We start from the raw sequence: 16,398 nt of genomic DNA, 5'->3' as shown, positions 1-16,398 counted from the left end.
CCAAGACAGTCGCACATGAAAGAAATGGGTCTGATGCCAAGGGGAGGTTCAGACCCAGCAGGACCCTCAGACGCTGCAAGCCTGTGGTCTTAGGAGGCCTCCAAGCCTTACCAGTGCGTTTACATGTTCATCACACCAATGTATCTGTGTGTCTATGCACAGAGGCATGGCAGGCAGTCTATAGCCCAGGAGCGCAGAGCACAGCTGGATTAGAGATATCTCTCCATCTTTATAAAAATCATGGTGTCCTCGAGGTCCCTGCCCTTCAGGGGCCTCGTACCCACTCTCATACCCACTGTGAAGGCACCAAGCATCTTGTTTGTAGGATTGTAGCTGCCCCCTGTGAATTAGCCCAGTCTACATCTGGTGTTGCACCTAGGTTTTGCTGCCTCTCCAGTGGTGGGGGGTTGGCAGACCAGCTACCCAGAGGGACCGGTGGCCACGTGCTTCCACAAGCTGCAGGAGCATTCATAGTCAGTTTGAAGAGGGCTCACCCCTTGGGAAACACCGTTGCTCTGGGAGAGGAAGGCGCTGGCTTGCTGGAGGTGGGGTCCAGCACAGCATGTGCCTCCAGACCCATCCTGACCTTCCTGGGCCATCCGGCCAAAAGCAGCAGCCCTGGATGGAGCAGGATCTTTCTGCCTCACAGGGTGGTGAGCACTGTCTGGCTCCATGCTGCCGAGGGACAACAATTCCTTCATTCCTGCTAACTTCTCCCCTGGTACCTATGGAAAAAAAGTCAGCAAGAGAGGTTGGAAGAGAATGGTAGCCAAGGACAGCTATGCTCTTTTAAAGAGTTTTGTTGCATCCTAGGGGTTGGGGAAAGGGATTAGATGAGCCCAGAAGCTTTTCCACATTCTTCCACTGCTTCCTTCCCTGTATTTCAGGCTTGCCTTTAACCAGTACTGATGGTTTATGCTGTGTAAGTGTGCTCTTCAGTCCATGGATGGCCTGCTTGGTTCATACCATGCTGCACTGCACCTACTCTCCCCAGGAAAACACAGCAAGGTGCTGGTTAGCTCTGCTCTCCCCATGGCCTGGGGCATGGAAACTGCCAACTCTGGGCACCCGTTGTCTTTTATGTGTCCACACAGTGCCATTCGCATTTGGGTGCTGCCTAGACAGGACTGATGGCAAAATTGTGGTGGGCCTGTTCTTGCATTGCAGGCTGTTGTCAGCTCCTTCACTGGCTCAGAGAGAACAGGGTCCCCCCACAGCACTTAGGTGAATCAAACAGGATTACGATTAGTTAAAAATACCATCTCACTTGCTAGCAGACTGAAGCCCTGTTATGAATTTTTTTCCCCTAATAAGGTGGCCTTTCACCTCAAGGCCTCTGATTCAAGCCCAATTGGGCAATTTCAAATTAAATGCAATTTTTTTGGTCTCTGTGCTCATTTACTAATGATCACTGTCTCTTTGACAAATGTCACTGCGCCGATACTGGACTTAATGACCAGTCAAGAGCGGCTGAATGGAGAACATTAGTGCTGCTGTCCTTTCCTCCTCGTGCCTGGCCTGTGCCAGCCGAAATGAATCCTCTTAAATTGTGGAGCTTCCAGGCGCTCCGGTGCTCACAATCAAATCAGCGAATCCTTCAGGACAAAGGCCTTTTGCTCACCCTCTCAATGGCCCGGTGTTCAGACCACTGTCAATTTTAAATGTATATACATACATATATATATATATATTTAATTCTTACTGATAGAATTGTCCAATTTCTAAGTAATGTAATTAGCATCCACCTGGTAGAGCAGGAACTCCTTAAGCAATATAATCACTAAGGAAGGTGGTATCTGAGCACCATGGGATTTGGCAAGCAGAGATGCTAGCACGTTGTTTGCCTTCAAGGATCTAGAGATCCAGATTGTAGTGGCCTGTTGGTAGCTGATGGTTTTGTCCTCTGGTGTGCTTGATCCCTGGTGTGTATAGGCTTTTCTCCACTATAAATTAAGGATAATAATACTTCTCCATGTTGTAAGCTGCCACTGACCACAGTTAGTGCTTTGAGACCTTTGGTGCATGTTCAGGTACTGTTCAGGGGTCTTTTGCTTTGCACATCTTCGCGTATCGGCTTGCGTAGTCTCAAATTCAGTACACCGCCTGTGGCATCCGGGCAGAGCCTGAGCCATATTCTCTTCTTTCCATGCTACCTTCACTGGAAACATTTCTGTTTTCCACTTTGATGTCCTAGTTCCCAGCCCAGGGGCAGTGACTCCTGCTGACCAGCTCCTGGCGACAAGCCGCTGTTGCCTCTGTCCGTGCTACCCCTCGGTTCAGCCGTCCGCAGGATGCCGAGCGCAGATAGAGCCGTATCAAGTCATTGGGCTGTGTCGTGAAGAGTGAACAGGGCACGCAAAGTGTTTAGTGGATGAGATGATTGAAAATATTTTAATTCCCGCATACCCTTCCCTGCTGATAGGGGAACTTGGGCACTAGCAAGGTGAAACAACTTCCCTCTCAAATTTTGGATGGCCCCAGTATAGTGGCCAACACCTTATTGCTGCGGTGCTGCTTTGTCCGCGCTTGTGGTCCTCCTGCCTCTGGACGGGGCAGAGACACCGGCACAGGGAGGAAGGTCAGAAGGAGCTTGCAAAGGGATTTATAACTCCAGAAAGCTGGAAACCAGAAACCGTGTGGAAGAAGAGTTTGGAAAAATTCTTGGACTGCTGCAAGGATCTGTGTGGGAAGCAACGTTTGTGGAGAGAGCCCAGAAGAGGATGGGGGGGGGGTCGAGGAGAGAGCGAGTGCGTGCTGTGGGGCAGAGGCAGGGAAGGGGGCACGGGCGCCGCAGGACGAGCGTGCCGGAGAGGCCCGCGGCAGAGCGGGTCTGGCAGGGAGTACGTCTGGCCATCGCACCGGGGCTGAGCGCTCCAAAGGGGAGACCACGCGTGTGCCACGAGGGCTGGGGCAAGCAGGCAGATCCCAGGGCTGTTCAACCTGGGTCTCCCAGGCCCCGAAAATGGGAGCTTCGGGGCGCAGCTGGAGGCAGCAGAGTGCAAAGAGGCCCCGGGGCTGGGAGACGGTGAGTGGGCACGGGGCAGTGGGCCTGGCCCGCGCGGCTGCCGTGGCCCGGGGACACCAGCTTAGCTAACCCCATGGCTAGCTTTGGAGCGGTGACAGCAGGAGCAGCAAGGGGAGGGAGAGAGCCGCTCCTCGGGCTGGGAGGAGGCGTTTGACAGCTCGAGAGGCTGCCGCGTGCCAGGTTAACAGCGCAGCGTCAGCGCCGAAACCCTCCGGTGGGCAGAGGCAGCTGGCCATGGGGCTCGGACCACGCTGCTGGCCGGGCGCACGGAGAGGAAAGCGTTACCCCTGTTGTGGGATTTTATCCAGCCTAAGTAAGTGCAGCAAATTCGACAAAAAGCAGCGGGCTGCCCGCCAGGTCCAGGCCAGTGGGATGGGCGCAAAGGGCGGGAGCGGGAGGAGACAAGACGAGCACAGGAGCAGCCGGGAACGCGCTGGGAAAGGGGCCGGAGAAGCCGGGTGCTCTCCTGGAGCGCAGATGTGGCTCCTCTCAGCCTGCCCGTCCTTTTGGCACCCACCAGTGGTTTGTGTGGTGACACTGGAGGCTCCCTGGGAGGGAAGAGCAAGTCCTCCTCCATCCATGTCCTTGTCCTGTCCCGTCCCTTTTACTAACATGCTCCAGGAGGGTCTTGTAGCAGACTGCTATCAGCTGATCATTAAGGGGCTCCTCTTGCTTTTACAGGTTACTGGAGAGAAAAGACCATCAACAGACCTGGGCAAAAAGCCCAAAAGCCAAAAGAAGAAGAAAAAGAAGGATCCCAACGAGCCCCAGAAGCCCGTGTCAGCATACGCCCTGTTTTTCAGAGACACGCAAGCAGCTATCAAAGGGCAAAACCCAAATGCTACCTTTGGAGATGTATCGAAAATTGTCGCATCCATGTGGGACAGTTTGGGAGAAGAACAAAAACAAGTGAGTTACCAGTCTGATTTTCTTTTCAATTGCAGAAATGTATTTTTCCATGGTGTGGAGGGCCAGAATTTCCCCCAGCATGTCAAGAATATAGCCAGGGATTTAAGCAGGCTAAAGCGTATGAAGAGAAATGGAGGCTATTTTCAGGAGTGGCACTGAAGTGCCCACCGCCACTTGAAGCAGTGCTCAAGTGCTTTGCATGCACAGCTCCCCGTCCCCGATTCTGCACTGTAATTATGTGACCTGGCACTCAGACACTTCCAGCAGGATGAAGTTTCCCCTGCACACAGATTTTGGGTCCTAGTATCGGTGCCTGCTGAGCGGCTCTTGCCATGCAGTGAATCAGAGCGGGGCTTCAATGCACTTGTCCTGGAAAGCTCATTGCTTGCTGCGAGCCACTTAATTTAGCTGCAGTCAGAGTCCTTGTGGTTTCCTGCAGCAAGCATGCCAGGGACGGGCATGCACCCTGGCTGGCCAAGCCTAGCCCGTCTGTCCTGCAGCACAGCTCCGTCCTGCCGCAGTGCGTGGGCAGTCACCGCTCCAAGGACATGCCAGGCTCCGGCCGACCAGCTGGCAGGTGCACGCTGGTGCCTCTCAGCTGCAGTTCCTGAGCAGTTTGCCTTGGCGCAGGATTTGCAGTGATCTTGATCACCCCGCGTGCTATCCCTAGCTGCCCAAATCGCCTTCGAGGCGGCAGTAAGCTGATGCAGGTCTTGCTCCCGGAGCGGTGAGAGGTGGGTCTCCGGGAGTCCTGGCTCTTGGCCTGTCCCTGGGAGGATGCGCTGAGTTTGCTTTGCCTCTGGCCTTTTTAGGAAAATCCCTGTTGTCCCATGGGGGAGACTGAGCTTTCCTGACAACTAATTATTCTTGATAAGAACATATTTTGTAAAAACATTACTAGTCTTTCCTTGGCATGGGCTTTTTATGTCCTTGGATGGGAGATGACTTTGTGTTTGCTTATTTACTTGCAAGGAGTGACTATAAACTGTTAAAAACTATTAACTCTCTACATCACTGGCCTGAAATCTAATGTGAAGACTTTAAAAGCTTAGGAAGGAGATCTTTGAAGTGGTCTCACAGGTGAAACCTTCCTGCCCCATAGCTGTCAACGGCTTTCAATCTGTTTCACGTGGAGACTTTTAGGTTCTGGTTTTACTGTTCTTGTGAGTTGTTACAAAAGCCTGTAATTGCTTGTTGTCTATAGAGAAAACCCCAGGGAACACTTTACCTAGCAAGTATGTCTTTTTATCAGGCAGAGAGAGATCTGACATTGTCTGCGATGAGTCTCCGAACCCAAACATGCTTAAATTGCTGAGCCTCCCATAAGCACTGAGCCCTTCTTTTAAAGCCGGGCTGACAACTTCGGGCTTGCTCCATCTCTCAATGGGTATCCGCAGCCAGGATTTGAGGAGGGAGCATCAGGGAGGAAAAAATCACTGAAATGGAAGTCATGCTAGGAAATTGCCTTGCTTTCCGCCCTGCTCCAATTTGGGCGTAAGAGCAGGGTGCGTGCGGGAGGCGATCTGCCACGAGGAAAGCCTTTTCGCTGATCCGTTCTGACTCTCCATACACTACAAAGTGTCGCTTTGAAGTTTTCCTGATATTTCCTTTTCCTTCTCTGCACCATTTCCACTTCTCCTGCCCTGCTTTCTGCAAGCCCTCAGCAGCCTTGTCGCCATCAGCACCCACCTGAGTTTGTTTCCTGGCCCTTTTTTCCTGCACTTTACAAAAACCCTTTTAGATCGCTGGAAGATCAACCAGGAGTTTCATGTGCTGAAGAAGGGAAGAACATCTCCTTGGGCAGCAGGTCTGCCCCAGTCCTGCTGCAGAGGGCAGCTCGGCAGGGGCAGAGGTTGTGCTGGTGCTGGAGGTACACAAGCAGGGAAGAACCTGCCCAGGCTTTTATTCACCTCTTTTCCTCGCTTTTATCCTTCCCAACACCTCAGTCTGTCTCCGCAGAAATATCTCTGTAGGTTGATGCTGAACTCAGCTGAAAATGTGGTTTATGTAATGGAACTGCTGGTCTGACCCTGACTCAGCATGGTGCAAATGCTCGGCTCTTAATTAACAGCGTGGATTAAACCAGTCTGTTTATCTTCCCTGCTAACTCTCCCTTCTTTCTTTCATGAGATAGTAGCAGCCTTGCTGTCTCTTTACACATGCTTTATAAGTGGCTCCATTTCTCCTTCTGTAATTGATTTAATTAAGTCATTTGTTCCTTGTCTGAATGCTTAAATATTAACTTCCTGGCTTTGTCTCCATCTGTATACTTTTCTCCTCCCGCAGCTCCCTCCCTGCCTGGGACTCTGGCTGGAGGGACACTATTTATCTTTGGCGCTGGGACAGTATTACTGGTTTGTGTGATGGGGCACGTTCACTCTTGAAGGGTTTGGCTGGATGATAGTTTATTTAGTTCCTGTTTGCTTTCTGCTGCCCCAGCTGCCAGCATCCCCAATCAATTTTGTTTAGATTCATAAGCCAATACAATGGGGGGAAAAAAAGAAGACACAATAAATTAAGAAAATATCTTTAATACATGAAAACACCTTACCATGCCTAGGATGTACAGCAGATCCATTCTCCCAAGGATTTTGGGCTAAAATGCATACATTCATTATTAATTCAAGCACTCCTTGCTAGGCGCTCTTCTGGCATGTCTCGGGAGGAAGGTGCCGGAGGGAGACAGCTACACGGTGGCGTAGGAACTGGCCAAAATGCACCTGCAGGCTGGGAATCCAGACTCCCAGCCCTTGCTGGACCAGGCCATCATTCAGCTCATCATCCGACAGGACTTTTTGGGACAGAGGTGGGAGGGTCCCTTCCAGCGGGAAATGAAAGGACTCCACCTGATGCTCTGCTCCTCGCTGCAGTGACAACCACATTTTGATATACCTTTATTGAGAGGCTCCTGTAAGTCTGCCTATTGTCATCCTGAACGCAGATGAAATCTCAGGGCGAAACGCTGGCAGTCTAAAGCGTGAGGAGGCAGGTTGTTATCTGCAGAAGACAGTGCAGAAGGCAAGCAGTGGAAAGCCCAACCCAGCCATGGTGAAGCAGGCACACAGGAAGCCAAATCTGGACATTCGTACTCAATTATAACCCAGATTTTAGTTCAAGAAAGCCTCCCCTCATCCTAGCATGAGAGAAGAGAATGGATTTGAGGCTAGAGCACAAGGTGCCAGGGCTGGGCTGCAATCCAGACGTGGATCACTCCCGTCTCGGTTATCCAGGGAGGTGTCGGGGATCCTGCTGGGGGATGGCCTCCCTGGACAGCTGATTTGCGGACCACAGCCCCAGCGCGCTGTTTCTAAGCTGCTGTTTATGTCCCTGCAGCATCTACTTTTCATGACAGGGTAACACCCAGGGGCTTCTTCCCCAGCTGCTCCGACCTGGTGCAACTCAGAGGAGGTTTGCAAACCTTATTTTTCCCTTTCCAATGGTCATGGTATCCCCTCAGCCCCAGATACATTTAAGTTCTTGCCTTGGCAGGGCACAGCAAGGAAGATGGCAAGAGGGGAGCAGCCAGAGAAGGGCTTGAAGCAAGCTGGTAAATCCATGCGTAGCTGGCCTCAGCTAAGCTATTATTGACTTGCGATCTTCTAACATGTGTGCACAGCTTCCCCACACGTGCCCCACTGCGTCATGGCCATATCGATCCATCCACCCTGCTCCGTCGTGCCCATCAACATCAGGCAGGGAATCAAGGGGCCTTGGTGGCCGTGCCAGCAGGGACAGTCAGGGTGGCCCCATGCCAGCCAGGCAAACGGGCAGCGGGCATTCATTCGAGGGACGCTGCACAGAGCGTTTCTGCAAAGCGAAACCAGATGCCACCCGTTTGCCAGGTACCTCAGGCTGGCCTGCGGAGGGTTAATCCTCCACCATTTGTGCTGCTAATGATTATATGCACCGTAATATCAAAGCTGCAGCTATTTATTTGCTATTGAACAGGTGCTGCTGCTCCCACAAAGCAAATTTGCTTTCTCCTCCTGATGAAACAGGAAAAATAAAGGTTGCTCACGTCCCATTTCAGATATGGTTTTTTCCCTGCATGCTAGCTGAAAGACAAACACCAAATGGGGACCAGAATGCATATTATGCAAGAAACCATATAATCTAGGAACATCTTTGATTTGGCTGCTGCTGTCACAGACATGTATTTCACAGAGAGGCTTTTTTTCGTTCGTTCGTTCTTACTGGTTTATCATTTGTGCCTTTGTCATTTTGTTCCTTCTTCTTCTTCTCTTCCCAGCCTCTTCACAATGAATCTTCATTTTCCCTCTGACACACTTGTATCTAAATTTCCTTATTTCCTGCCTTTTTTTATTTATATCTGTTGCCTGGTGATTTGATCATGCTGTGGAATACAGGATTAGCAATCTCCGTGTCCTTGAGTGCTGCTCAAGGACACCTGTTCAGCAAGTCACACAGTTTTCTTCCCCACTTTAACCCCTTCCAGTGTGGCCATGTGCTAATAACAATAATAAATAATAATAACTTTAAATATCTCTGGCACTGCATTAGCAGGACATTGTAATCTTCATTCTTCAACAGCTGGCATGGCCCTTTCTAAGAAGCTTACACGGGAATCTAAAGAATGTGACTCGAAAAAAAAAGAATTAATACATACGCTTTGAACTTTGCAAATAGTTTAGCAGCTGTTCCTGTAGAGATAGCTTATACTTTAGCAGAAAGTGAAATGCTAATTCAGCCATTATCATCAAATGGGGTACCTGTCTTTGTAATCCTCCTTTGGCTCCAGTTTGCCGTTCAAGGCTTGCAGAATCCCATGCCTCGGTGTTATTTTTTTCCATTAACACATATAAACTAGCATTCACAGTGTTATCCAGAGCAGTTTGAAGGAACTGCCTGCTTTGACATGAACCAGAACAATTTGAGCCCTAGACTGGAACAAACCCTGCTAATTCGGTAGGAGGGATTTTGCCCTGGCATGGACATGGTGGTCCGGCCCTGGACTCAGCCAGGTTACAGCTCGTACCACCAAGCAGAGCTGCTGCCCAGCTCCCATTCTTTCTGCATGCCAGTCAACCCTTCTGCAGGCAGTCTGCACTTGAAAGCAGGTGACACTTAGCCATCGGTGGCTGTCCTCAGTCAGGGAGATTTTATCTGGTTGGTAAGTCTAGGAAACTCTCTGGAGCACGTTGACAAGTTGCCAGTGGGCTTTTCTCTTTGCTGGTTCTCTTGTCTCTCACTGATCATCTTCCCATTCCTCCCTGTCTTCTGGGGCAAAGGAACCATCCATCTGGAGCCTCGTGGTAACGGAGCACAGGGGATCATGGCTAGTGCAGGAAGTTACAGGAGTCTCTGGAGTCCGTTTTTTTTCTTGTGTTGACATTTAAACCTACAGGTATTTCATTAGGAAGCCTGGCAACAAGTCATTGGGTTGATATTTCTCTAGATCCTGGAAGCTCAGAGCAGAGGCATCAAGAAGTTCCTGAGAAATCCGATGAATGAACCACAGGTTAATTTAGGGCTTCCCATCCTCATGCACTTGACCACGTCAAAGGAGGCAGAAGCAATGCCAGACAAAATCAGCAATTCCGATTGAATTTATGGATCTGGGGATTCACCGAGGACACAAAGGTAGCAGAGAGAGTTTGAGCTCATGGCAGCCCTGCTTCAGCAGGACCTGTTCAGTAAGGCTAAGTGACTCTGTGGCAAAATGCATATGTGATTTTCCCATACAAATGCACAGCCTGGAGAGTAATAAAGCATTCATACTCAAGGGATAAATTACCCAACAGAAAAATTACTCACTCAGCAGAAAACAATAGATCACCCATCTAATCAGATACATCTACTCATTGAACCTGATACATCACCGAGTGACAGGACACAGTATGTGTCTGCAGCAGGACACATGAGTTTGAGGCCACCTGCAAAATTGTATCAGGGTAGAGCCATCACAGAGAAGAGACCCTGTGGGAGCTACATGCGTCAGGGTGCTGCCCGGCAGATTGGCCATCGAGTTGTCCGGTTACAGCATTGCTGCAGAAACCTGTCAGAGGTGAAGCTAACACCGGTTGCATGTCCATGCTGCTGCTGCCAAGTCTTGGCAGGGACGGGCTGGAAGGGACCAAACAGCAGCCTAGGAGATAGCAGCATCTCCTGAATGTGAAGGATGGCTGCATGCTGGAGAACACCAGGGCCTCCCAGCAGACCCACTCTCCCTGAATAGCTTCTTCTGACAAAGAGAAGACTATGAGAGCCTTTTATTTTTCTTCCTGACCCATGTGAACATACTTTAGCTGGCTGTTTGCTGGGTTCCTCATCTCCATCCACAGTGTTACTTCCTTGCCCTGCTCTGTGATGTGGATATTTTCCAATGCCCAACTACAGTTTCTCATGGCTGCATGTGTACACGTGTGCATCCAGGCCAGTATGCAGTACACATGCTCTACCTATCCTGGGCGACATGGCTTCCACATACGAGCCTGCAGTGCTTGAAGGATCATCCCGTTGCTTATGCTCTTTGCATAATATATGCTTTGCTTAAGCATCTATTCCCAGACACTGTGTGAGACTGGTAGTTCTTACTCTGTTCTTATGTCCCAACTGTTGGACGAGTAGCAATCCATCACCAACAGCAATAAAAATGATCTGCTTTGCTGGGGTGGGTGATTAGCCTAGTTTTCAGGAGGTACTTATTGATGTATAGTTTTCCTTCCATAAAAATATGGGCTACTCCCTAAAATATAGGCAGTGTTTTTGAGGTTTGTGAGTAGCAGCGATGGATTTTGTGCATGGGGGAGGAAACAACTCTTCTTCTGCCTTGTTTTGCAAGCTGTCACCTTCTCTGGGTTGTCCTTAGGATATGCATGTATCAGCGAGTGATAGGTGACTTATATGCTGGTGACCCAATGAAGTCATGTCAGAGAAAAGCAAGATTTTTTTCAGGAAACTTTAGTCAATGGTAGTTGCTACTTGCATATGGGTTTATCTATTCATTCTCCAAAGAGGTGCTTCACAAAACTGTTTGTCTGCCAGAGTTATGGTGGTAGCTCTCCTAAAACCATGTGAATAGTTCTCATAATCAGAGCCTTCCATGTAGGTGTCCTCAGGTGTGTCAGATACTCCAGAGCTCCCATTCCCTAGCTAGCAGGGCCTGCTGGCATGGAGCACTGCTTGAAGAGCAGCTTCCTGGTGGGCATCCTTGACAAGTGCCTGACATGTCCAAGATTGTAGGCCTTGGGACTGGACCATTTGGGGCTTAGACTGACAGAAATGTGCGGAGATGTAGACAGAGGCAAACATCCTGCTCTGGGGCCGTGCTCTGAGGGAAACCAGTCCTACTGCTGCATGTGGCTACCTCTGTGGGAGCTCCCTGAGCCTGCTTCCATGGATGTGTGACAGCTCTTCTGACCTGACTGGAGCTTTGGTTAGTTACTTTTAATGGGGGAAGGACAGACTGAGCCTTCCTCAAGAAGGGAATAGGTGTAATACTGAAAGAAGTGCAAGGAGGTGAGGAAGAGTTGGGAGGGAATAAGATGACGTAGCCATATATGCTATATTCCTTTCAGATGACCATGTGGAGGCCGAATGCAAAGCAGAAGGTAGTGTGACAGACACCACCTTGCAATAAGGATGCACTTTGAAGTCATCATATACCAAAGTCATAAATTACGATGCTCCCAAGAGTTGTCTTGAAGGAAAGTGTATAATAGTTACAAGAGAAACCCTCCAGATTTTCAAGCCAAATAAAATCCAAATTTGGACATTTGGGAGAAAAAAAACAATCATGGAATCATAGAAAGGAGGGCAAGGAGAGACTTAGGAGGTCAGCCAGACCATACTGCTGCCTGAAGTCAGGATCATCTCTACTTAAGCCATTCTTGATGGATGTGTGCCTAATCTGTTCTTAAACCTTCAGTGGTGGAGATTACACATCTCCCCAGGCAATCTCTTCTAGTGCTTAATTATCCTTACGGTTAGGAACGCTTTCTTCTTGCTTAGCCAACATTTCCCTTGTTACAATTTAAGCTTATTGCTTCTTTTCCTGTCTGCAGTAGATGTAGAGAATTGTTTATTGCCTGCTTCTCTGCTGCACTGTACTTGGAGACTGTGGTCTCCTCTCAGTCTTCTCACCTCCTAACTAAATAAACTGAGTTTTTCAGCTCTCTTTCTGATGACCTTTACTACACCTTTCATTTCTACCCTGGACTGTCTTGGGTTGGTCCTTCTCTTGTTTGAAGCAAAATGCCCAAAACACAATGTAGGCTTCCAGCTGACACCTTTTCACTTGGGATCCGTTGACTTTGTCCTTGTAAAATCAAGGCAAACCCCTGGGTGTAGTAGGAGAGTGTTTTGGGGGAGAGTTTGGGTTTCTTTCATCCTTCTCCTGGATTGGAAAACAATGTTCCTTTTAAAGCAGGCAGGCTGGGATGCAGAGGTTACTGATAACAGCTACTCCTGTCATTCTGTGTCTGCGCGACACAGAGCAGATCCGTGGGCGTCAGCAGGGTTTGGAATAATTGTCTTCTCTAATTAACTGGTTATCAAACAAGAACATTTCATTACGGTACAATTACTAGCTGCTTTGCTGAGACACAGAGGTGTCAGGATTACGATCCCAACATATGCTTCTTACAGCTCTGATTTTTTGTTTTCATAATCACTAACCATTTTTGCTCCCCCCCAACCCACCCTCTCCTTTAATGACTAATGAATCCTCCTGTTTGTGAGTAAGAAAAATAAATCAGTGGGCATGGCAGGTTAAAAAGGAAAACATGCAAAATGTTTTGAGGATCTTTAAATCTGATAAATTACTTTGAAATTAAAATCCCTGGGAGAAAATATGATTTAATTAGAAAGTAACATGGTTTTGTCAATGTTTAAATTAAAATTTTAAAAGGTTATAAATACTGCTCTAAAGCTCCTTGCACACAGAGGATTCATGAGAGGTTCTGCTAGGATCTGCTGTTCACACGCAAGCCCTGTGTTTGCAAAATGATGGGCTGCGTTTTAGCTGTTAAAGATCCTGGACAGAGCACTTTGTGGGTGCAGAAAGCTTCCTTGCACTCTGGGGAGGACTGGAGAAGTCCTGGGAGGAGAAACCTAGTGATGGTATCAAAACAGATAGACCACATCTGGCTGAGGAATCCTCCTCAGCTGGAAATAGTTGGATTTGGGAGAGTATTGGAGGAAACGTAGCATGGGCTTCCACCACCGTCCCTGGCTGCTTAAAGTCAAGTGACCAAAGCCAGTCCCTCTTTAGAAAAGATACGAACAGAGGAAGGGTGGAAAAAAGGATGTAACGCAAAAGACAAGCAGCTGTGATTATGATGAGTACAGAATTTATTTATTTATTTATTTATTTGCATTTAGGTTAAGCAAGTCTAATATACCTTCCCTCTCACTGTCTGCAGTCATGAATTGCTCATTTTCTCTATGCAAGGCTTCTTCATAACTGAATTTGTCTCCACATAGCTGTTGAATACGTTGATTTCCTACTGTCCTAAGCAAAGAAAAAAAAAATCCACTCTGGATATTTTGCTATTACAGAGGAGAAAAACAAATATGTTTTCAATTCATCAGTACCCAGACATGGCCATTGTTATACTGGCCTGAGTCATAGGAATTCATATTTCATTGTCGTGCAGGCATCAGATACCGCATTTAAGAACATCTGTTATAAGTAGAGCTGATGGAAAACCCGCATTTCTGTTTTGCAGTAAATGCTGTAGCGGTAGCATTGGTGCAGCTATGATGGTCTAAGGACATAAGTGAAGCAAGGACTGTAGAGAAAGGAAATAGCTTTCATTAGGGCAGCTGATGCAGTTTGAAGAAATAGTTGCTTTTCACAGGCAAACTCTTCTTCAGGTTGACATTTCAAAATGTAATTTTGTTCTGAATGGAACAAATATAATACTTCCTAAATACTATAAGGCAAAAGACAAACATATGAAAACATTCCCTTTTAGAAAATTACCACTTGAGAGTTTCAGTATGTCAAACCAAAATGTTCCATTACAGGAGTCTCTCTGATTTAGCAGTGAAAATAAGATTCTTCAATCAACTTTTAATAGCATTTATCTTTAATGATTTAAAACTTAAATTCAAATAACTGGAGAGCTTAACCGCTGGAACATCATTTTATATTTGTTAGGTGCTACCATGGTGGGTGCCATGAGATAGTGCAAAGCTGAAAAAGCGTAACGTGAAAACAATGCCAAATACAATTTCAGCAAGGAAAGGCGCTTGCTTGGAGCAGGTTTTAACCCTTCGTTTCAGAGCCAGGCACAGCATGGATGGTCCCACTGCCCAGGCCCGCAGCCCCTGAGTGCAGCCCTAGCACGGGGCATGGGGCAGCGCAGCGACGGCCCTGGGAACTGGCAGTGCTGTTGGGGCTTTGCCCTCGGCAGGACCGTGCTTTTGCTAGTGCTGCTCCGTCCTGCGGCTCCACTCAGCAGCTGGGACCCCATGGTGTGGAGGGAGCTGGAGCTGGGCGTGCGCCAGTCCTGGCTGACACCTCCTTGCCAAAATATAGGAATGTGGGTAGTCCCTCCACTCGCGCGGTTGGTCTCCAAGGTATGCCATCCACAGGGACCTCTGCAGCAGAAAGCAGCTAAATATCCCCGGTAGACTTCAGCATATCGATTGTTGTAAAGCTGTTGTTGTTTTTAAGCAGAATTAAATGTATGCAAATCTGTTCTAATTGAAATTAACTTTATTTGCTCTGCTTGATGAGGGCTTTGACTTTCTAGAACAGGAGAGGGCTGGTGGGTGTTTTCTCAGAAGTTTCTTCCTTTTGCTGAAATTTGTATTCCATTTTAAAATATTCTGCTCACTTGCTCAGTTTAATCTGTTTTACCCCATGGGGAATCATTCTGCTTGAGACAGGCTGGATTACTGTGTTATTTTTACATACATGGGGGACCAAACTCTGGGCAGAAATAAGACCAGCACTATGAATCTATAGTGAAGCATATCTTGTTACAGGGAAGAGAATGAAGAATAAACAATAACTCGCTCTTACAAAGTTTTATTTTTTTTTTTTTTTTTTGAGTAGCAAACTCTCCTGATATTTGCTGTTTCTGTGCAAGCCCCAGCTCCCAGAGTCATAAGATTAGGCAAAAATCTCTGCTTTTATATGCAAGGGAAAGGACTTCCCAGCTGTCAGAATTGCAGAGAAAAGCTGGAGAATGTGAGCTCTAACAGCTTAATAACTGGAAGGCCAAGAAAATGCATGTATAGTTTAGAATTTCGGAAAGTCTCGCAATTTTTTAAGCCAATCTCATCATTTGGGGATTTTGACCCATGTCTTGTACACGCTCCTACAAGAACCTGGATCAGGCTCTCTTCTTGTTCCTGTCAGGAAGTGATTTCATTGATTTCACCCTATAAAAGTTGTGTGAGTTCCTGCCCACTCATAGAAAAACGCTCACCACCAAGACATCGCCCCTGTATTTTGGTGAAATCATGGCTTGTTATTGCAGCCCAGCGACCCTGGGTGAAAAGGGGCCTCGTTTTTGAGGCCATGGTCTCTGCGTAGGGTGGGGGTGGAGCAGGTCCTTTCAGGGAAGGCAGTTTCCAGCAGTTCTGGTGCATGGCTTCCCTGGTGGCGCCAGGAGCTCTGGATGCACCAACCTGCCTGCATACAAGGTTCTCCTTAGTTCTTCCATGAGGTGACATCTCTTAGGGCAGATGTGCATAAATATTTCTCTAGACATCCAGAAAATGCTCACCTCTAAAATCTCCAGGTTGTTCCAGTCCAAGGGCTTTATTTGGGGTAAATTTCTCTCCTATCAGTGGAAACGAGGTTTTTTTCTCCAGCTATGTTTTAAGGCCCTGTCTCCACTCCCACGATGCCGTAACGTCACCCCGCGGACGGGCGCTCCCGCAGAGAGAGCAGGCTGCAGCAAAGCCGAGCAGCACCCTAGTTTGCTTTATTAATTATTATTCATTGTTTGGTCCTTTCAGGCGTATAAGAGGAAAACAGAAGCGGCGAAGAAGGAGTATCTAAAAGCCCTGGCAGCCTACCGGGCCAGCTTGGTTTCCAAGGTAACAGACAATGTGTTTCATACATGAGTCTCTCTGGATGTGGCAATGATAAATTAGTCGCAACTCTCGGGAATCTCTGGGGAGGAGCAAGTTTATAAGAAATACACTGTAACCGTGCTATCAAAACTAATATCAATGTTAACTACCTTCTGTAGGAGCTAAATGAAATGCTCCGCGGCGTGGTTTGAGCCGACACAGTGCGTGCGTGTGCCGGGATTGCTTTTTTCCCCCTTTAACAAACCAAGCCAAGATCTCGTTTTTCACGGCATGTCGCGGCACTGGGAGGCTGGGCTCATGCCAGCCCTGCACGGCCACCCCAGCACCGGCCCTGGGGTGCGCATCTGGATGGGTTCCTCTTCTGTCGCCACCTCCAGGGATTCAATCCCTTCCACTGCCAGGGTGTCTTGAAACAGGGATGTGAGAGCTCTGCCCTTCCGGCATATCGA

The 16,398-nt window shown here is 48.2% G+C and overlaps 1 protein-coding gene across 5 annotated transcripts in view; it reads left to right on the top strand.

The window, feature by feature from the left end:
* TOX2 (TOX high mobility group box family member 2) overlaps positions 1-16,398 on the top strand; it is a 166,581-nt gene that overhangs the window by 134,453 nt on the left and 15,730 nt on the right. For all 5 annotated transcript variants that reach the window (XM_064521388.1, XM_064521389.1, XM_064521386.1 and 2 more), the window contains 2 exons: positions 3,707-3,934; positions 15,872-15,952. In XM_064521388.1, the coding sequence (XP_064377458.1) occupies positions 3,707-3,934; positions 15,872-15,952 (309 nt within the window). The remainder of the gene's footprint in view (positions 1-3,706; positions 3,935-15,871; positions 15,953-16,398) is intronic.

This window comes from Dromaius novaehollandiae, chromosome 16 (assembly GCF_036370855.1).
Source record: "Dromaius novaehollandiae isolate bDroNov1 chromosome 16, bDroNov1.hap1, whole genome shotgun sequence".
Lineage (NCBI taxonomy): Eukaryota > Metazoa > Chordata > Aves > Casuariiformes > Dromaiidae > Dromaius > Dromaius novaehollandiae.
The sequence above is the reverse complement of the archived record's forward strand: the minus strand, read 5'-3'. Positions and strand labels throughout refer to the sequence as shown.